Source organism: Cuculus canorus, chromosome 15 (genome assembly GCF_017976375.1).
Source record: "Cuculus canorus isolate bCucCan1 chromosome 15, bCucCan1.pri, whole genome shotgun sequence".
Classification (NCBI taxonomy): Eukaryota; Metazoa; Chordata; class Aves; order Cuculiformes; family Cuculidae; genus Cuculus; species Cuculus canorus.
The window spans coordinates 11,211,104-11,233,004 of record NC_071415.1 but is presented as its reverse complement, the minus strand read 5'-3'; the positions used below and the strand labels follow the sequence as shown (position 1 = coordinate 11,233,004).

Below are 21,901 nucleotides of genomic sequence, written 5' to 3'. Positions count from 1 at the left end.
CGAGGAGGACTTCGTATTTCCAGATACTGCTGGGAAACTCATTTCGATTTAACAAGCAGGCATTAGTGAGGTATCTTGAGTTTTTATTTCAATCCTACTCCACAGGAAACATATTCACTAGCGTTATCTTCCTTACATTTGTTTTTAATTTGACCCAATACTGTGTTAAATATAAAATACCAATCAAACAAGAATGGACAGTGAAAAACACGAGATGCTGAAAAGATCCCTCAAACCCCCCTCCACAGACATCCTCAATGTTACAAGTTGTTTAAAATTAGTATAAAATAGGAGGACAATCCGATATCCTGTTCTGTGCCTCCCACACTGCTTTGCAGGGGAAGGAATTTAGGAAGCAAGGGAAAAGGGGGGGACTTCTCAGTTACAGAGAAGCCCACTCAGTAAATCCGGGCTCAAGGCAGGGTGGCAATATTCCCACCGGGCATCTACCCTGCCCTGGATTTTCAGCAGGAGGCTGAGACAAAGTGGCCTCAGAAAGGTCCTTCTGGCACCTCCCCGTGCCTCGGGAGCCCCAGGTGGATTTAGGGCCAAAAGCTCCCAACGGCAAAATGGCTTCTGAGACAATCCCATGGGACAAAGCCCATGGACAAAACGCGATAGTGGTCCTTGGGTATCCTCGGCCCAAGCCGAGGGATGTTTCACTGGCGGCTGAGACAGCTGTGTGCACAATCTGTCCCCAGGGTGCGACATCCCCAGAGGATGGAGGGGGAAGAGACCCAGGCACGCTGAGCCGCAGTGGTGGCCATACCCCACAGTGGCTCCGGGAATCCAGTTCCCTAAACTCAAATTAAATCAAAGCCCGTGTTTGTAAACACCAGTCATCCTCTAAGTGCGTCACAGGGCCCTCACATGAGCCCTGTGAGGTAAGTCAGAGCCTTCACCCCCAGACAGGGAAACTGAGGCACAGAGATGGCAAAAATGGCAGCTCCCACTCTGGGACCCCATATCCCACTATTCCAACCTGAAACATGCTCCACCAACTGCCAGTGACTCACAGCTCATCCTTAGAATCATACAGTCGTAGAATGGTTTGGGTTGGAAGGGACCTTAATGCTCATCCAGTTCCACTCCCTGTCATGTGCCAGGACACCTCCCACTGGATCAGGGGCTACAAGCCCCATCCAACCTGGCCTGGAACACCTCCAGGGATGGAGCAGCCACCACTTCTCCAGGCAGCCTCAGCCAGGACCTCCCCACCCTCACAGGGAAACATTTCCTCCTGATACCTAATCTAAATTTCTCCTGTTTCAGCTGAAAACCATTGCCCCTCATCCTATCCCTGCACTCTCTGATAAAAAGCGCCTCCCCAACTTTCCTGGAGGGTTTTCTGTAGGGCAGTGTTGAAAAGCTGCTCTAAGGGGTTCCCTGGAGCTTTCTTTTTTCCAGGCTAACCCTCTCAGCCTGTCCTTCTGTGGGAGGCTCCAGCCCTCAGGTAATCTTTGTGGACTCACTCCAACAGGTCTATGTCCTTCCTGTGCTGAGGACTCCAGAACTGGACACAGGACTCCAGGTGAGGTTTCAGGAGAGCAGAGCAGAGGGGCTTCTGCCCCTCCCTCACCCTGCTGGTCGTGCTTCTTTTCATACAGCTCACAGTTCAGTTGGCCTTTGGGGCTATGAACATGCATTCCAGCTCAAGTTGAGCTTCTCATCCTCCAGTACCCCAAGTCCTTCTCTTCAGCACTGCTCTCAAACCATTCTCTGCCCAGCCTGTGTTTGTGTTTGGGATTGCCCAGATGCCTTCTCCACTTCTCCATCTGTGGTAAGTGATGGAGCAAGGGCTGGGACCTGGGAGCCTGGAGAGGCAGCAGCAGAAACCGGGCTCACACTGGTTTCTCTTTGGTTATTTGCTGCAAAGTGGCATGGCACTGGAGGCTGGGGGATCCTAAGCTCTGCAGGAGGTGGGACAGAACTGGGAACTCAGCTCCTTGGTACACTGCCAGAGAAACAGAAGACGCAGGACAATGGCTATAAATCTTCTTTGCTTGCCATATCATGCTGAGACCGCTGCAGATGTGATTAATCAAGAGGCCAAAGAGAAATGATGGGAAATCAATGTCTTCAGGGGTTCCCAGGGATGGTGTAGGCGGGACAGAGAGCAGAGCTGTTGTGCTGACCAGCTCCCAGCATGGACCAGACCCTTCTGGTTCCAGCAGCTCTATCGGTGTGTTTGGTGAGCTGGACCAGGTGTGTTTTTCCATCCAGCAGCATCAGGGCTGCTCCTGATGGCTGGGCAGGGGCTCCACAACCCGTTATCCTGCCTCGGGGTGCACTGCTATAGCTGTCATTAGGGGTTTAAAAGCCAAGTATTACTAGAACCTCCCCATCACAGCTCACCTTTTAGGATCCAACATATGGATGAATCTTCCTTGTGGCATTCCCAGGAATGCCAGAAATCGTCCTAAAAGTGAAGTTAAATTTGATACTGTGCAAGAGACTCATCGTCAAACTGGGAGCAGAGAAGGCAGGTGCCCTGCGATCCTAATCCAAGGAGGTTCACGTGAGGAGAAAGAAAATCCCCTGATGCGGTTGGGCTGACCCTATCCAGGTGGATGCAGGAGCAGGATCTCCCCTCTGCTCCCTGCCTGGCAAAGGCACGCGTGCAGCAGAGCGGGGCTGCGCTTCAGAGCTGCTGCCAGAACCAGAGAGGAAAACAAAGTGCCCCAGGCAGAAAAGGTTTGTAGGGACTCCAAGGGTCCATCAAGGGGTGACGTACAGAGTTGTGCACTTAATACTGGCTTAGAGAAAGGATTTTCTTGACGCTGGGGAGTGCTGGAAGACATTCAAGTTTCAATCCTATGTAAGGCTTTGTTGACTCTGGATCCTCCCATCAAGAACCTGGGAGGGGGGCGGCTGATGCTGGCATGACTTAGGACCATTTAGGAGCTAAGCCTGGGTGGTGTCAGCATGCCCCCCCTCCTCGGCTGGGGCAGCCGCGGTCCCAGACATCCCAGGGGTAAAAAGCCAGGTCTCTTCCCTTCCCCTACAGCTCAAGTCCCATGCGTGGCCCACACTAAAATCTCTGGTAGCCAAATCCAGGGTGTCACTAACTAGAGGCATGTGGGGCCAAGGTCCCTGTGGGTTGCTCGAGGTCAGGCAGGTGAGTGAAACCTCCCCAGTGAGTGGTCACTCCTTATCGCCCACAGCCTGTTGATTGGCCACCAGGTTACCAAACCTTTGCCTAAAAAAAGAAACAGTTCCCAAGATTAAAAAAAAAAAAAACAAACAACAAAAAAACTGTTTAAAATCAACCTCCAGGCTCTCCTGACCCTGCGGGAAGGGCACTGGTGGCTGCTGCCCACGGAGTGAGTGGGTGATTTGGGCTGAGCCCACAGGACAAGCTGCCTCCCCGATCTCCTCCATGCCTGCATGTGCTGGTTGGTGCAAATGAAGTCTCTGAGGTGGCTACCAGGATGGTTTTGCCTCCATCGCGCTGGGCCGGTAGAGGTACCTCCAAATGGCGTAGTAGTGGATGCCAGCTCCGATAGCCACGAAGAGATGCCAGATGGCATGGGCGAAGGGGATGCGGCCATCGCTTTTGAAGAAAACCATGCCCAGGCAGTAGGAGAGTCCACCAGCCACCAGCTCTGGGAGGCCATCCCTGTTGGGCTGGGAGAAGGCAGGGAGACAGGGCTCAGCAGTGGCTGCAGCATGCCTGCCCTTTCCCCACCACCCTATCAAGACTAGAAGTGTGTCCGTAGCTGCAGGGTGAAAGGACGACCCTCACTCTGCCATCTGCTACAGCAGGGACCCAGCAGCCCAGCTTGGCCGGGAGGATTTCAACCAACGGAGCCTGGGCAGGAGGTCTGCTGGAGGTGCACGTGGTCACTGCTAGGCACCCAAACCACCTTCAAAACCAACCCAGACTATATAGTATTTGGGGATGGCTTTATCCATCACACAGCCCGGAGCGCACCGACCCACCAGAGACAAACTGGCCCCACTGGGATTACTTTCAGGCTAAGCCCGCATGCTTGCCAGCAGTGGCTTACCATGGAAAGGATGACCAAGGCAGGGAAGAAGCCCATGATAACATAGCACACCAGCTCCACCAGCTTGTACCTGCGACCAACAGAGAAGCTGTTAGGAGGCAAGTGCAGAGGGAGCACCGAGTTTTATGCTTGTAATGAAGTGGCTGTGCTATAGGGAAAAGGGTAGAAATGCCATCACTGCAGCTCTCGTGTCCTCATGTGAGAGTCACACCCCTGTGGTGGGGCTGGCACCCTGCTCCTGGGGGGATGGACCCCCACCCTGGCTTGGCAGCTGCCAGCTCAGAGCCATCGAGACGTCTGGAGCATCTTTGCTTTCTATTTGGTGCCACCCTGTGGAAGAAAAAACTCATGGCAGTGCGTCCCTGCTCCCACCTCCCTCCCACCAAAGCTCCTAAAACCAAGGTGCAGATGGGGAAGGATGTGGTCCACGGAAGTTCTCCACGGCCAGCTGATTAGGAGGCTGCCCAGGGACCCTGTACCTATCTATCTATACATCTGTCTGTCTGTCTTTCTCCATCCTTCTTGCTCTTCCCCACGGCTTGACTACTGTTGGGGCATTAAGAGGGGCTGGCAGAGCTGAGCTGGGCTCTGCAGTACCCACCAGCATGGGGCCAGGTAAAGGCACTCACCGCTCATGGAAGAAGAAAACGTAGATGGTCCCAACAGATGCCATGATCCAGATGATCCAGCGCATGTGGGAAGCCCAGGGACCCAACTCCCGCAGGTTCAGCCTGCAAGACCCAGCTCTGTGGTGAGGTGGGTCTAGGGCAGCACCCAGGTCCAGAGAAATGCTGCCCTCGCCCCCATGGCTGTCCCACCAAAGGGTCTTCCCAACTTGTAAATTCAACTTAAAAGGGCTGAAATCTACAGGACAGGGATGCTTTGTGGGAAGGGGTAGAGTACAGCCTTGAGTAAAGCGAAAACCAGAGAGGAAAACCCTATTTTATGGAGCTGGGCTGATTTTTCTGCCCTCCAGTGGGACCAAGAGATGGGTCCCACTCACCGGTAACTCACCAGGGAGCATATGATGCTGCAATGAAGAAGTAGATCACCATCCTGTCAAACATGTGCAAGCAATGCTCCACAGTCCTGCAGGATGGATGGACAGACAGGTCACAGCATGTGGCATCAAGGGCCTCAAGACCCTCTACCCCTTCCTAAGCCCCGAGCAATCAGGGCTGGTACCTAAGATGCCTCTTCTTCCAGGAGATGGTGTGGAAGATAGTGGACACAATGAAGAGGCCGGACAAGCCAAAGCCATAGATCCAGGCCGAGATAGTTTCCCACTGGTCATCAGAGAGAACATAGAGGATGGAGCTGCCAAGGATGCTGGGCAGGATCCACAGCTGGAAGGGAGAAACAAATCTGGTTTTGACTTTTTGCATTTCCATCAAGCAGCTATAATATAGTCCCTGCTTTTCATTTTAGGTGTTTCTTTTACTTCTGGTCAAAGCTACCATCCATAACGGGCAGGCTGGCCACCCACACCAGCCAGACAGTGTCTTCCTGCATGGTGCAGCTCCAAAATAGCTTCTCCAGGTGGAGGTAGAGAGGAGGAGGAAGGAACAAGGAGAACGTCTATATTTGAATCATCTCCCATGGCTCAGAGTGGGAGCTGCCAGCTCCTGAGGGAAACCTTGATGTGAGGAGTGCTCACTTCCACCGTCGCGTAGGCAGCCCCACAGGGTGCCTGTCATCATTTCTGCTGTGAAAAACACTCCAATTTCAGGGAACTTTGTAAAACGCTTTTGCTCCACTAAGCCCACAGCCAGCTTCCATGGGGACATGGTGGGTGAGAGCAAGGGAGACGCACAGCAGCTTCCTAGGGCAGAAGGAGGGAGAACATCCCCACTCCCCAGGAGAATCTGGGCCACATCTGCCTCATCGCAGCCCTAAGACCCTTGGCAGCTGCTCCAGGGCTGAACATGGACATTTTTAGGTGTTCCTTGAAGGTCTGCAGGAGATCCCCAGAGAGCTGAATACCATCTTCCCTCGCCCCAAGATAATGACACAGACTCACCGCGTGTGTGGCACAGTTGGCTGCGTGCTCATACTCTGTTGGCTGGTACCTGCAGTTGGATGGGACACGGTGATTCATGAATCTGCAGGGAGAGAAACGCATTTAGGGGGTGGGATTTGGGGGAAAGCCCTCTTAGAGGGGTCTCCACAGGGACACTCCCCAACACCCCAGCCTAGAGCCCTACTTCAGCTTGGTTTTGCTCCAGCTATCCTGCAGAAGTGACCCCGACACTGGGCATAACTTGTCCATCCGTCTGGCTCCAAATGTCGACACCCCAGGTGCTACAGCTCTGGCTGAAGCATTTCCTGGTAGCTGCCGTTGCTTGGAGAGCAGAAGGAAGGAGCCAGCTCTGCCTGCTGCTGTGGGCAGGAGAGGGCAGTCATGGCAGCAGTGGGAAGAACCCCAGCAGTGAAGAGGACACGCAGCATACTGAGGGGGACCTGCTGTGGGTTCCTGACCCATCTAGCAGTGAAACCCTCATGTCAGAGCCGTGTGCCCTGCTCCAACAAGGGTATCCTCCAGGACACCTTCAATTTCTGGGTACCACCTGCATCTACCTCCTACCCACAGGAGCTGCACAGCCCCACACAGGCTGCTGCAGGGGGGAAATGCATCACACTCCCTTGGAAACTGGTATCTTTATTTCTGTTTCTCTTAGCCTGAGGTATCAGCTTGCTCTTGGTGTTCAGAAGAATGGATCGTTTTCCCCTGGTGGATCAACATAGAGTAATAAAAAATAGTATCAGGCTTGGCTAGTCCATTGCCAGGTACATAACACTGTATTAAAAGGCAAATTAAATTTGCATCCATGATAACAGGCCGGGGCAAAGCACTGCCTTGCTCGTCATCCTCTTCTGGCAGGGGCCAGCAGTGGAGGCTTAGCGAAAGGGAATAAGAAACACGCAAATAGAGAGTGATCCTTTCCTGGCTGCTCCTGGTAATCAGTGGTTTAAAGACCTTTTCTGCTGTGACTCGGGTCAAGACAGTCAAGCTGAGTGGGCGCCAGTGGGGCTGCCCTGCAGGACCCGGGCTAATTGCTTTCTGACCCCGTTTGCTCTCAGCTCCGGCACCATCTGCAGCACATTTCACAGCTGGGCTGAGGAGCCTCGGGGGCTGGCAGGACCTTGCCATTGGGTGCAGGGTGAACCCTTCGTCCAGGCACTGGGAAAGGCAGTAAAATCCCCTCTTCTCATCCCCAAGCCAACCATGCCCATGCAGACTCCTCTGCCACCTCCTGTCTGCTCAGCCCCACTGCCTGAGCTGCTTACTGCTGTCCGTTACAAGTGAGCCAGGGTGGATTAAATAGCTCAAACAATCAGGATTTGAGTCGGAGGGAGAATGGCCACAGCAGGCTCAGGCATGCAACGCGTTCCCCGCAGGCAGCAGTGACAGCCTGTGCAGGGACCCTGTCCCCAGCCCCTGCCCTGACTCCAGTCACACCCCGGCACTGCGGGAAGAAGCACAGTCATTATCACCAAAAAAGTATCTTGAATTAAGAAGGGAACGCAGAGGGGATTAAGCTCCCACCACTCTGCAAATTCAGGTAAGTCAGGGCTTTGCAAGGTTGTGGCCAGGAAGCACAACTGGGCATCCCTGGGGACGTGGCTGTGCCTGGCGTGATGTTGCCTCCATCCCAGTGGACACCAGGGATGCCCTCCCCATCTGGGCACTCCAGCCACCAGGGCTGGCTGAGCTCCCCACGCCGGAGCCGTGTCCCCCTGGCAGCAGGTCAGTAATGTCCCCAGCGTTGCCAGGAGACTGTCCCCAGCTCCCCTTTGCTTTCTTCTTCTCTTTCTTTTCCCTTATAATAATAAGGCGAGGGGGAACACGACACATCAGACATCCTGCGTGATGTCACAGTTGCTGAGGAAACACATTGGAGGCCTTTTCCTTGAATGTATTTGTTTTAACAAATCCCCTCACCATCTCCCCTCCGTTCTGGCAGTTGCTGTTCAGAGCAATAACAGGGAGCAGCAATGGAGCCAGTTCCCACAGCCCCTCCCTAGCGCTGAGGAGTGCCTGGACCCTTTGGGAAGGGAACCCTGGGGTGTGCAAATATCCTCCCTATCTCTGGAAGAACCACCCCTGCTGTCCCCACAGGATGATGTCAAACAGCAATGCATCCCTGAAACCCAAAGCCATGCTGGTGCGGTGTGCTGCAAACCTCTGCTTCTCCTGGAGGGAGAAACAGCCTTGAGGAGGATGGGTTTTTTTTGACCTGGGGAGGGATTGCTCTTGTTTCCTTGCTCTGCTTTCTAGTAAGCAATATGTGAAGGACAGGATATGGAGCATCATAGATGTGGGACCTGGCTGCAAAGTGCTGGGCAAGCCTGGGTACAGCAGGGCCCTCACAGAGCAGCCAGCATTGTATTTTGGGGCTATGTGGGTGCATTTTTGTTGCCCTCTGTGCTCAGGACCAGAGCTGTGCAAACAAGCACAAGAGCAGCCAGTGTTTGCACATCTCTTGGCAAGGCAGGATGAGTCCCCGGATGCACTGTAGCACCTCGCCCTCCAGGGGAGCAGAGGTCATTTCCTCACCTTCTCTTCTCTCCTGGGATCTTATCTGTCTCCCACCATCCTGGGATGCAAACCATCTATCCAGCTCATGTTATCATACATGCAGGCCAGGGCACAGGGAGCCCTGCGTCACTCCCAGCGTGCAGAAAGTTGCCATACTGATATGGAAACCAGTCTCAGACCTGTGTCCCAGCCTGGACAGACAGACAGACGTGCTCAGGGAGGGCACTAGCAACTCTCATTAGAGCTGATGAAAGCCCAGAGCACCCAAGAGCCCTGTGGGAGGCTGCTGTGCGTTGCCCAGCCTCAGCTCTGTGCTGCTGGGGCCAGGAGAAGGGAATTGCTGGCAGCCAGACAGAGCTCTGGGGTTTTTCAACGCAAGAAAATAAGGATAAGAAGGAAGAGGAGACTGAGGGGAGACCTTATCGCTCTCTACAACCACCTTGAAGGAGGTTGCAGAGAGGTGGGTGTTGGTCTCTTCTCCCAAGTGATAGGTGACAGGACAAGAGGGAATGGCCTTAAGCTGTGTCAGGGGTAGTTTACATTGGACGTTAGGAAAAGTTTCTTCACAGAAAGAGTTCTCAAGCACTGGAATCACTGCCCAGGGAGGTGGTTGAGTCCCCAACCCTAGAGGTGTTTAAAAGGTGTGTAGAGGAGGTGCTTGGGGACATGTTTAGTAGAAGACAGGGACAGTTGGAGTTGATGATCTCAAAGGTCTTTTCCAACCTTATGATTCTATGATTTTCCAAACATAGCCTTGTTTCTCTGCAGCAAGTCTCCTGCCCAGCTGGCTGAATCCACAATCATCACCAGCTCCATAGGCTTGGGGACGCTTTGGCAGTATCCCCAGGGTGGGAGGAAACGAGAGCTGCTTGTCCCCAACACCCTCAAGCCTACACTGCCACCAACCTAGGTACCCAGAAAAGCCATGGAGATGTGGTTCGCTTGACAAAATGAGTCTAGGAAGCCACAGGCAGGGGATTACACACCGGCTGGCTGCTTCAATGGCATTTTAGCAATTGCTTTAGGATAACAAAATCCAAAAAGCACAGAAAGTTTAACCGCCCCCCCTGCACAGCAAGAACACCAGCACAGTCATTTTCAGGGATGTGCATGGAAAGCAGAGACCCAAGGGGCACCTTTTTTTCCCAGAGCCATTTCTGGCAGATGCTATACAGACCAGCTATATGAAGATGGGGGGGGGCTGATGGGATCCGAGCAAGGGTTATTCACTGCAGCCCGAGGGTTTTGCCTGCCCTGCTTATGCCTACTTCCCCCTGGCCCCTTTCCCAGGGAGGGAGACTGAAAAGGGCCAGTGCAGCACGCTCCGGCTGGGGAAACAAAGAGCCCCTTGTCCCATGCAGCCGGGGCAAAGTACAGAGCCGGCTTCCCAGGCTTGTTCCTTTCTCCTTCTCTTTCTCCCATTCTCTTTTTGTGGCTTTGGGATAGGGGTTTTTTGAGTTTTTTGGAAGACTCTTATCCAAGAACAAATTTCTGGCCTCAAAAATCACGCATTTCTGCCTGGTTCTTGCTTTGCCACGTTGCGTCAAAGAAGGTAAAAAGGGGATTAAATTAAATTATTCCTCTGGATGGGTCATGTGGAGCATTGGTGCTTCTGAGCTCTTCTGGGGGCACCAAGACAACCTGCATCAGCCACTCCATGAGCACCACACACTCACACAGACAGAGACGTGGGACGCTGCAGGAAAGATGTCCCCTACATACACGGGGAACAGCCCTAAAGGAGACTCAGGTCAGGCTGTGTTTGGGAGAGATGGGGTTTAGTGTTGTCTTCAATACTGACTCTCTGACCAGCCTCTGCCACATCACTTTATCTCCCTCTTGCCACCCTTTCTCCCTCTCCAAATGAGGATAATCATTGTGACACCCTCTAGGCAAGCTGGTGGAAGGCTAATGTGAGGAGGGTGTAAGATCACCACTCAGATATGGATGGGGAGGTGTGAGCTGGGAGTTGCCTCCACTCCTATGGAGCAGCTCATCCCTCCTCTTGCAAGAAGCCAGTCCAACACCTGACACCCTCAACCCCGCTATAAATCAGACTACACACATGACATGTGGCTGTGTATCTATGTCTTGAGGAGCTGGGCTCCCCCTGTGCACTGCTAAGGCCGTGGCCATGGCTGTGACACTTGAAGAGGCACCACATCCCCTTGACAAGCCCTAAAGCACCAGATGCCAGAGCCGTGCATTGCGTCGTGTGCTGGCGGATGAAGGAGCAGCTGGCATCTCCAAGGTTGCTCCCAGGTGATGCGAATCTTCCCAGACAAGCTAATCTTTACAAGTTTCACCTGCAAATAGCTTATAAAAGGGCTGGGCTTGCTCAGGATTTGGTTTAATGTCTTTGGAGATGTGGTGCTGGTTTGCTGTGTGTTCTCCCTCTTGCCCCAGCAGCTGGGGTGTTTCTGGGCTGTGTTCCCTGCTGGCAGCTCCAAGATATTTGACTGAAAATTGAGGGGATTTCTCCTTATGATTGCATGTCAACACTGATTTTCTTTAAGTAACAGAGAAGCTGTTGAAGCATTGCATCCTTACGGTGGCATCTTGTCAGAGAGGAAGGACAGAGAAAGCTTTTGGCAGACACTGAGCAGCAGAGGTGGTAAGTCCTGCTGGTGCTCTTTGGGTTGTCCCTTGGTAGAACAAGTGTTGGTATGCCTGAAATGACAGTGATGGAGCAGATGTGTCCCTGTAGGGAAGAGTGGCCTCAGACTCCTCTTCAGTGCACGGTCTGGATTTGCCCTAATGAGCCCAGAGGCTGCACACGCAGTGCAGATGCCAGGGCTTGGTCTTCAGGCTTGCATTCACGTGTGAACTGCAGCGGCATCCCTGTAAGCTGGGGCTTGGTGTGTGCCCTGCTTCTGATCCATAATCTGGTAATGCTCCAGCTGCAGTCCCTGGTAAGAAGCTTCATCCCCTTGAGCTTCTCTGTGATTCATAATTAGCTTACTCCTGGTGAGCTGTGTGTGATGGTGCAGCACAGGGCTCCGAGTGCTGCTCATGGACAGGGCATGGTGCCACAGAGCAGGACGGCAGGGATGTGCTCAGAACCCCCTCCCAGGACATCAATTGATCAACTCAGTGATGTGAGAAAGGCTTGGTAGCCCTTCCACCTCGATTGCAGCTACTGGTGGGGAGCTCCCAGACTCTGCAGTACCACGCAGCTGCTTTACCCAGCCCAGGAGCAGTTCAGAAATCCTGTTTTTCTCTCCTACACATTGACATGGGAATGTTTGCCACTGAGAAGCAGAAACGCAAAGGCTCAGGCTGATGCTGCCCAGCATTGCCATCTGCAGAGCCACCCACGCAGACCTGTGCATGGCTGCGTGGCACCCTGTTAAGAGCTGAAACCTCTAGTTCCATGCCCGCTCCTCAGCATTTTCATGCTCCTACGCTAACATATGGTGTTCCTGGTTTGGAAAACTGAGCTGCATGTGCTGTGTGCTTGGGGGTTGGTTCTCTGGGCTGGGGGAGAAGGGACAGCCAGGACAAGCCTGCTCTGTGGACTTCTCATTTGAAACCAGCCCATCCCACGTGAGTAGCAGCAAGATGGCTCAGTCTTTTCTTTTGTACTGCTTGCTGGCATTGTGCAAAGAGCTGTCAGCTTGGCTATGGAGCAACTGAAGTAGTAAACTGAAAGGCTTTTCATCTCAACCAGCATCTCAACCTTTCTTATGGGTAAATTAGGGGATCACCAGATTTCTAGAGTAACCTGCACAGATGCCCCTAGTGCAAGCCTTGCTGCCATAAAGCAAGTCAAAAGAGGCTATAGATTGAATGCTCATTTATCAACTCTGGTTACTCTCATCTCAATTTTGCTTGTTTCCAGCGCTCTGACATGTGGAAACACCTTGGGCTGCCTGCAGAACATCTTATGGCACTATACAGCCTGTGTGCCATGAGAAATGCTAAACAAGTCTGCTTGCTGACGTGGAGATGCTCCCGGATGGGGACCATGAGCTCAGCTGTGTTCATGCTGTGCTTGGCCCTGAGATGTCCCCCATGAAGGGACGGGAATGATCCCCTTGGCACAGCCCGTTGCCACAGCGGTGGTCCCTGGTGTACTCGGGGAAGTAACAGCAGTGTCCTCCCTCCTGCCAGCCTTGGCTCCTCATGTATGTATGTACCTCCTGGGTACGTGAGGAGCCAAGGCTGGCAGGAGGGAAGACACTGCTGTTATTTCCTTGAGTACAATGGGGACCACACCAAAGGTATAGTTGATTCCTGTTCCTTGCTCCTCACCCTAGCAGAGACAGCCACAGGAGGCTTTCAACCCAGGCTGGGTGCAGGCAAAAAACATTTCTGCACCAGTGAGAGCCCACAGATGTCTAGGAGGGCTTGGTTGGTAGGTGGGAATTCAGCAGGTAATTCCCAGGAGGGTCATAGCTGTCCATATTCCCCATCTCTGTACAGGGATATTTATTTTTTTTCTCCAGCAGACTTTCTACTCTTTACGTAGACAATATGTCAAACTCTTCCAAGGCAATTCATGACCCTGCAACCACAGCAGAGCTGTTTGTTTATTCACAACAGATGGGAATGGTGAGTGTTTCCCAAATTACCTCCTGAGCTGGGACTTCTTGTTTCATTTGGTACTCATGAGACTTCCAACAACAGCTGATTAGTCACAAAATGACTCTGATGTCCCAGGTGTTTCATGAATGTTAGGAGGACTGTTTCCAGAAGTGAAAATTGTTATTTTCTCTTTATTTGTTTGGGAAGGCATTGTTCCTGTTCCTTGCTGCCTTGCCTGTGTTGTCCTGAGCACAGAAGTAAGCGGGACAAATCCTGAACTGGCTCTGCTGGATTAAACACTGCAATAGCACAAGGCAGGCAGGAGTGAGCACGACCACCAGCCCCCCTGCTTGCTGCAGAGGATTTGGGCAATCTAGGGGCTGGAGCCTCTAACCCTGGCTGCCACTGTGACTGTGAAATTACAAGGGCAAGTTGTGGTTTCTCAGCTCTGTAACATCTCCCCATGGCAACTCCCGAGAGACAGAACCTGTCTCTCATTGGGAATTCCTGGATGCTGCTCAAGTACAATGATATCTGTAAGTTATTCAGCAAATGTCTTTGGATAACGAAGGTACAGAGGGAGAATCATGCATTTCACTAGCCAGGCAAATAGATACTAGGATATCTATTAGTATTATTTGCAACAGAGCACAGGGCTGTGTCTGATGCTATGGTACCAGCCAGCGCTGCTGAGCGCAGCAGAGGAGGTAACTCCTTGCCCCTGACCTGCTGATCTCTCTCTGCACAAAATCCTTCCCTCAGCAGCAGCAAGCCTTGACTATAAGCTTGAACAAGAACACAGACTTGGATTCAAACTCTCCTGAAGGTCAGCACTGCACAGCATAACTAATTGGCATCTGAAGCAAACACCAGGCACGTGATGCTTGTGGTATTGCGTTATGAGAAGTTGGTGTATTGCATTGAGCCCATCAGACTCTGGACTATGAACAGTACATGAAAATAGTATTGAGGTTCAATTTCACCTGGAGAACTGCAAAGGGAGACCTGAGATCTGTGTGTTTGGTTGTGCCTCTCTGCCTTGCACAGCCCTTGCTCTGAGCAGCCATCCCTTTGCAGCACCTCTCTGGATACCCAACCAATCTCCTTCAGCAGCCAAGCACCCTGCAAGAGCACTGAACTGAAATAACAGTCGTGCTCTTTTCCTTTCCTTTCTCTAGGAGTTGTAGTTGGTTTGCATTGCTTTGTTTAGCTGTGGAGCTGGGGGTGTGAGAAGCGAGGAGGAGAGGAAGGAGAGCCTGGGAGCAGTCCTGGCAGGGCCCTGTTTCTTGTGTTCACCAACTAGCTGTGCTGGGCAGCAGCTTGAATTTCCCATGCATCGTGTTGGCTGCTACCTCATGAAGCTGGCCAGAGTGACGTGCCAAAGAATCACATCAGGCTGATTTCCAATACCAGCTGAAGGAAGGAAAAGACCATCGGGTATCTGTTTCCCAGGCAGCCAAGAGACTGTCCTTTCCCCAAAATCACAAGACGTGAGGCTCACTTTGCCCAATGCTGTACATCTCCGGTGCTGGGATCCCCACCTGAGCCCATCCTGTTGGGTCCCCCAACCCTCCCAAAGGAGGTAAAGGAGCATTTTGAGGGAATACCCCATTGCAAACGATGTTCTGGGTACTTGCTGCCTTCCATATATCTGGCTTCAATGACAGCTGTGCCCTGTGCATCTAAACCCACCTGAGATGAATCCTACCAGTGCTATGTTAAGGTATATGAGTCAACCTGTCCCCACAGAGCAACCAATAAAGGATTGGTCAGTGACATCAGATGAGCCTTGTTTTGTGATATCAATGCTGAAAGCATTTCCCTTCTCAGTGCTTTGTCCCATGTGGGCTGTGGGGAAAGCAGAGCTCTTGAAAAGTATCTTTCTATGTGTGGGAGCAGGAGAGGGCTGCTTTCACTTTCATCACAAAACAAAGGGGGACCAGATCTTCTCTATGCAGTAGCTTTGCTCAAGCTACTAGCCTGGCATTGTTTTTCTTGTGCTTGGGATCTGAACACCCCAATGTTTTCTCTCTCTCCTATTCCTGCTGGCTCTCTTCTCCCTCTCTTGCCTGGAGATGCTGGTAGAGTCATCAGCAAATGACTCCTTGCTCAGTAATTACAGGTGTAGGTAGCAACATGGAAGGTCTTCCCAGTTGCCTTTCCCCAAACTGAGGATTTGCTTTTAAGCAAACGTACAGTTCAGTTTTCCATCCCCTCATGCCAGTAAGGATGTGGCAGTGGCTACATTGTGGACACCACAAAGGTGAGGACAAGCCTGGACCACGCACCTACAGGAGCCTCAGCTCTCCCTAACCTCCTGCTTCTTCTGGGCTGAGAAATTAATGTGTGTTTTCCTGGCTGTTCCTCTCTGTGTTATTCTACACAGGGCAAAATGAGCAAAGCCAATAAGATTTAGAGTCTTTGACCTGAACAAATCAAGTCGTGAACTGCTTTCAGTTTATTAGGATGATTCAGTGCCCTGTGCAGCCTGCAGCTCCCAGCAAAGCCCTCTCCACTGCCTGCTCTGGAGCCACTGAGGCTCACCAGATCCAGTAGCTCTCTGCTTAATCATGTTTCCTTTCAATTATGTCTCTGGATGGCTAAAGTCCAGGAAGCGTTTTCTGTCCCTGTGGGCCAACTGAGCCTGATCCACAGATACATGGGCAGGAGGAAGCAGATCATGTCTAAGGAAAAAGTGGGCCAAAGTGGAGTCAAAGCCAGTGGTGAAGAGGAGGGATCTGTTACCGGCTCAGTGTAACCTGACTGATGAGTGTAGTGATAAAACTTGCACCGATCTGTTGTTCTGCCGGAGACCAGCACTATGTCTATAGGCTGGGAGAAAGGGAAGAGGAGAAGACAGCCTGGGAGTGGAGTGGGTAAACAACTATCTGGTGGATAAAGCAGGAGGAATCGCATCTTCTCACACCCTGTCACTGTGTGCCGCTGCCAGCGTCGTGGCTGAATTTGGCCTGTTGTGTAGGAGATGGATATCACTTGCCATTGTGCAGGCTTCGAGCAACAGGAAAAGCCTTGCAGCAACAGCACATTCTAACTCCCTTTACCCATGGTGGCAGATGATGGAAGAGCCTTGTGGACCCTGCAACACAGCAGAAACCACAGCCAGCCTCATTTATAACCACAACCTGCTCAAATGGCATTGCCTATTCCCACCAGAGTGACAGCCCTTTGCTTTCTTCCCCTCTGCTCCAGCCACGATGCTTCATCTCCAAAGCCCAGCCAGGAGGGATCTGGTGCCCCTCTAGCTCTGAGTTTTCTCCTGTCAGTTCAAGAAGTGCTCACGTATTGACTGCTGCCTTTCATCTCTTTGTTCAAAGCCCAGTGCCTTTGCTGCAGCTTTTGCACAACAGGTCTTTCATCAACACGCTGCGTTTTATTTATTCCTTTTGGCAGGTGTATCAATAGCCAAGTTCCTCCTTTCTTGGTCCTCAGTCAAAATTGGATAAAACAACATTAAAAACAAAGCTATTCCAGGCTTTTCTGGCACAAATAAAACTTTCTCCAATTTTTTTTTTTTTTTAAACAAAGAAGGCCACAGGCAAGAGTTTCTCATCCTCTGAAAAGATGCTGCAAGATGCTTCCAATGCCTTAAAGGGCATTTGCCACTGTGAGCCCTGTGGCTCTGGCTCACTCCATTCCCCATCGCAGAATCTCAGTCCCTGTTCCTCACAGGCAAGGGAAGCTGAAAGAATGTCTGTGACACAAAGGAAAGAGCAGCTCTTGGAGATTCTTTCCGGATACACCACAGCAGAGCGTATCTGCGGAGAGGAGAGCTGGTGTTTGTGGTCAGGGGATGAGGATTAGCCAACTGTTATTTTTAAGCACTAGGCTAAGAGGATATCTGTGGTGATGTAGGTTAGCATCACATGCTGGCAACTACCTTAGTGTGTCTTGGGATGAAAGCCAAGGGAGTACCTGTCTCCTGCTTCCCCATCCAGCCTGGCATCCAGTGAGAGTTGGAGGATGCCCTGCAGATCTGACCTTTCCCACGCCCCACAGCTTCGACTCTGCGCATGGGCTCTGTCCCTGCAAGGCTTTCTGTAAAGCCACGTCTCCATTTAACAAGTTGCCTCCAGAAAGGATCATGACAAGGTCTGAGCACGCTGATTTTGGGTACATCAAGCAACAGGCTGGCAGGTGAGTTCTTCAGTGGGGTACTGGAGGTAGGGGGCAGCCCCTGCTCTGCTGCCTGCCTCCGGAGAGCTTTTGCACTGCTGCCATGGGACAAAGGTAAAGGTTTCCTCCTGCTAGGGGGGTACAGAGCTTTGCTCAGATTCATCTGCCCCTGGCTCTGTCCTCTGCAAGCCAGCTGGGGAAAAAAGAAGTTATGAATTCTCTGTTTTCGCATGGAGTTTGAGGCCAGATGAATTGTGCAGAGCTGCTGGGTACCTCCTGCCTCTCCCCCAGGTAACAATTATCAGGAGGCAGCTACAGCATCAAAACTATAAGCAGGTACTTATGTTTTTGGCAGATTTTGGGGGTGCAAGCATGGATTTTTCCCTCTGGGACACCTGGAAGGAGAGGAGCTAGTGGCTCGAGGGGGTGAGAGGGAGGTCTCCTACCCTTACCCAGCTCAGGTTAACATCCCTCAGAGATGGTCCTGCCCAAAGCAGGCAAGAAACACCATCACCAGTCCTTTCTGGACAAGTTTTTCTCTGGTATCTGACTGTAAGAAGACCACTGGGAGGCTGACCATGGCAGCAGTAGAGCTGAATGCTCCGAGGAGCTGTGCCAGACTGTAGGAGCCTCCAGAGCCAGAAGAACATCCCACCACAGTCACAGGGAGTAGAAAAACTGAGTACCCCTAGCATCCCTCTGGCCATGCATCACCCAGGGCTGTGTGATCCAACTCATCCTCGGCCACCCGGCGTGCCGGGAGGGCTGCGGGTGGCTTTTGTCCCTGTATCACCCATCATGTTCCTACTAAAGAACGCATCTGATACCACAGCCATGTGTGTGGCCGAGTGCCCTCTGACCCGTGCCTGGCGGTGCTCAGGTTTCTCCCTACACAGGTAACACCATGAGGTTTCCTAGCATATCTAAGCTTTTAAAATGAGTCCCTGCTGCTGCTGGAGAACCTCCCTGGGTATTTCATGGAAGGGGAGAAGGTTCCACCACTGGTGTGCATCCCACAGGAGCCCTGCAGAGCCCCTGGGTCCAGGCTGGGGGAGCCACTCCGAGGGGGCTTCACCTGGGTGCAGGGGGACCCTGGGCAACATCGGTCCCTCCTTGAGGGTCTGCAGGCAGCAGGAGGGGAGCTGGGCTCCTGGTTCCCCAGAAGCCAGAGAACAACGGTGAAGTTCCACCCAGCGAAAGGCAACGAGGGCTCCTAAGGATGCTTGGAGTCTCTCAGGGATGCAGAAAAGTGGGTATCCTTCTCCCAAACGACCATCCCGCTCCTCCCCTGGGCTTCGGGGCACTCGGCAGCTTCTGAAGGTTCCCTTGGGGCTCTAAACCCCCCCGGAGCTGAGCCCGGGCAGGGGCTGGGGCTGCCCTGGGGCTCGGGGACCCCGCGCCGACGGCTTTACCTGGCATAGCGCGTCTTCTGGAAATCCAGGAGCCGGGATGCGAACATCGCGGCGGTGCCATGGGGGTCCCGGGAGGGGCGGCGGCGGCAGCAGCAGCAGCAGCGGCTCAGCCCCGGGGCTGGGGAGGGGGACACGGTGCCGCCCGGGGTGTGGGGGGGGGACCCGCACCGAGCCCGCGGGGCGGGGACGGGAGGAGAAGGGGCGGCCGGTCCAGCCCCCCCTTCGGCTGCTCGGGAGAGCGACACGGGGAAAACAAAGGCCACCTCCGGGAGCGGGGAGGGAGCCCCACTGCAAAGAGGAGGAGGAATAAAGGGAGGAGGGGGAGCCCGTCCAACTCTTGCCGGTCACAGCAACCTGCGCGATCCCCCTCAGCCACCCCGGTGGCTTCAAGCACGGCTAAAAATACTCCCCCCCCACCCACCCCCTGTCGCCACCCCCGGAGGATCAAATAGCAGCAGATTTGAATTGAAAATGTGATTAAAGCCCGGCGGGGGGAGGGATGGGCGAGAGAAGGCAGCCCGCCCGCTGCCCCGAGGGGCTCCGCGGTGCCCCCGCTATCCCCGGGGACCTGCTTTGGGGGGCTTTGCTATGATTTATTTCATTTTAATGGTTTCTCCCCCCTCCCCAGTTATTTTCCAGAAGCCTCGGCAGGGTGGGAGGCTCTGCCCCGGCCCCATGGCTGTGGGGTGCCCGTGGGTGGGGACGTGGCTCCCACCATCATCCCACGGTCCCGTCCTGCTCAGGAGAAAAGGGATGAAGCCACACAACGGCAAGGCAAGAATTGGAGATCTCAGGATTCTCATCCCATCTCTATCCTAAGTCTTCACCCCTCTATCCTCTGCATTCCCCGAGCAGTTTTCACAGGAGTCGACATCCCGGTGTATATCTGAGGTGGGGCAGCTCAAAGGGGTGCAAAGAGTGATGAGAGCTTGCCTGAAGGCAGATGGGCATCATCCGTGCCCTCCTTGTGCCAGAGGCTTGCAGGCACATTCAGGCCAGCAGCTAAGGGACAAGAAAGGTGACCTAAGGCCAGCAGCAACTGGAGCAGGACAGCCCTGGTCTCTCCCGTGCAACCTCTCCTTGCTGATGCTGTCATAACATTGATGGGAGGAAGGTGGAACAGCCAAGGACATCTCAACACAAATAGTTAGGATCGTTTGGCCATTTCTATGGGAAATCACATATACACATCTCCTAAAAGCCAAAACAAACAAAAATTGAGGGGTCCCTTAATTGAAGGCATCATTTAATCCTGGCGACTTCTGCAACCCCTTCTGCAATCAGCTCATTCCCCCAAGGGATGCAAAAGGCTGATGCTCCAGGTGCATGCTGCTTTGTGGGATGTCCTCAAAACACACACACAAGAAGGACCCCAGTTCCCCAACACTTGGAGCCAGAAGCAGGGTCAGCCTTCCTGCATGTTTTCCATCATGGATGGAAGATGCTGTTGGGGCCAGGCTGGTGGCACTGGGATCCAGGACATTCAGGGGGAGCAAAAATAAGCCCTATCTTTTGTAGGACCTTCTCAGTGCATCTGGGACTGCCAAGCCTTGTCTCAAAACGGCAGGTCTAAGCTGAGATGCAGACTGAGATCATCTCCAAAAAGCTCTCCCACGCTCTGCCACTGAGCTGGGAAGATTTTTTTAAGTTCCCTCCCCAGCCTTCAAGATGACAGGCTTTGGCAAAGGCTATTTCATGATGCCTGTGCCCTGCCTTACCTTTCTCGGAGCCTGAACAGAGGAGGAAGAGAAAATGGCCATCAACCATGTTTAACAAAACAACCCCATCCCTGAAGCCCCCAGCCCGCAGCTGGAGGTGCTGGCAGGAGACACCTGAAGTGAACCATCAATCCCAAAATAGATCTGTCTCAGAGGGCAAAAGGCAAATTGAATGAAAAATAAGTTACTATTTTTGAAGCCTGAATCCAGTTGTTATGGCAACGAAAGCCTCACACATTGTGCTGGTGAATGGCTCCAGGCCCAGCACTGCCTCCTAACCCGGCGGCTGTAGAATCACTGGCAGTCAGGAGCTGCTCCACAGTGGGATGCAGAGAGGTCCATGTTCACGCCACCCACACCCCACTGCGACACATCCCCTCCCCATGAGACCACATTGCTTTTCCTTCCTCCCTCATCCCCAGTGCTCTCCCCACCTCTTGCAAAGAGCTGAGTAGCTGGAATGATGTTAAGGAGAATGTCTGAAATTCAGGGGTAGTCTGAATCCAGTGACATTTTTGTGATGTCACCAAAATGGGAGAGGGTCTTGCGGAGTTTTCCTTTAGAGAGGGAATGGGTCATGAACCCTGGGGTCCTCCCCAAAATAAGCAAAGTCCCACACCTTACAGGAGTCCTATAGCTGGAGACATCTCTATGCATTTTCCCTTGCTGCCAGCCACGGGTCCCAGCTGTGAACAGTGTGAATGTCTGCACTTTTGGGTGCTATGATGATGGTGTTGGGCTCTCCTGACAGCAGATACGGTAATGGCATTTCCCCAAGGAGCAATGTTTTCCTGCATTTTAAGCTCAAGCCTCAAGTTGTGCCAGAGGAGGTTTGGATCGGCTATTAGGAAAAATGTGTTTACTGATAGAGTGGTGAAGCACTGGAACAGGCTGCCCAGGGCAGTGGTGGAGTCACCATCCCTGGAGAGGTTCCAAAAACATGTAGATGTGGCACTTCAGGACGTGGTTTAGTAGGCATGTTGGTATTGTGTTGATGGTTGGACTCGGTGATCTTAGAGGTCTTTTCCAACCTTAATGTTTCTATGATTCTAAGCTGCTGGAGCCAGCAGATAAGAAAAGAGACAAGCTAGGATTAAAATCTGCCATCTGTTAGCAGGAAAATAAGCTCCCCACAGGAGAATAAACTTTGGATGGGTAGAAAGAACACAAGGATGTGTTGGCAGCAGATGTAGCAGGACCAGCTGGAGGTGGCCGTGGTCCATGGCAGGGTGGTCGCACGGCAGCAGGGTGCTGGGGCAGTGCTGCCTGGGGTTAAGAGATTTGGAGGAGTCTCCTCTCCGGGAGCTGGTTAAAAGCTGGGGAGCCCAGAGGGTCCCTTAAACATCACAGGGCTGGTGAAGGAGATGGCTCCATCACTCCCTGCTCTTGCATGTGCATCACTCACAGCCCTTCCCTGAGGAGCTGGTCCCAGAGGCACCAACCCCAGCACCCTGCTTTCCCCAGTGCGGCTCATTTCCCCGGGATTAACTCTATTCAGGACGAAGCCCTTGATTTCATTCCAGCTTCCAGACATTCGCAGCCCAGTTGCCTATTTGTGTC

At 52.8% G+C, this 21,901-nt stretch overlaps 2 protein-coding genes across 4 annotated transcripts in view; one reads left to right on the top strand and one right to left on the bottom strand.

Moving 5' to 3' along the window:
• Nucleotides 1-18,989, bottom strand: MMD2 (monocyte to macrophage differentiation associated 2). 3 transcript variants are annotated; one of them, XR_008452395.1, is made up of 8 exons: nt 18,624-18,989; nt 6,031-6,112; nt 5,196-5,356; nt 5,025-5,099; nt 4,640-4,741; nt 4,011-4,080; nt 3,288-3,627; nt 3-3,199 (listed from the first exon to the last, which is right to left on the bottom strand). XR_008452395.1 is itself a non-coding variant. In XM_054080342.1 (7 exons), the coding sequence occupies exons 1-7, from the start codon at nt 18,668-18,670 to the stop codon at nt 3,424-3,426; spliced, it is 741 nt and encodes a 246-aa protein (XP_053936317.1). In that variant the 5' UTR covers nt 18,671-18,989; the 3' UTR covers nt 4-3,423. The 3 variants fall into 3 exon arrangements, 2 of the variants coding, with proteins under 2 accessions (XP_053936318.1, XP_053936317.1); XM_054080342.1 differs by having other exon boundaries at nt 4-3,627; XM_054080343.1 differs by lacking the exon at nt 4,640-4,741 and having other exon boundaries at nt 1-3,627.
• WIPI2 (WD repeat domain, phosphoinositide interacting 2) overlaps nt 17,165-21,901 on the top strand; it is a 32,189-nt gene continuing 27,452 nt past the window's right edge. The window contains exon 1 of the mRNA XM_054080337.1: nt 17,165-17,232. Coding sequence (XP_053936312.1) covers nt 17,180-17,232 — 53 coding nt within the window. The 5' untranslated portion in view covers nt 17,165-17,179. The remainder of the gene's footprint in view (nt 17,233-21,901) is intronic.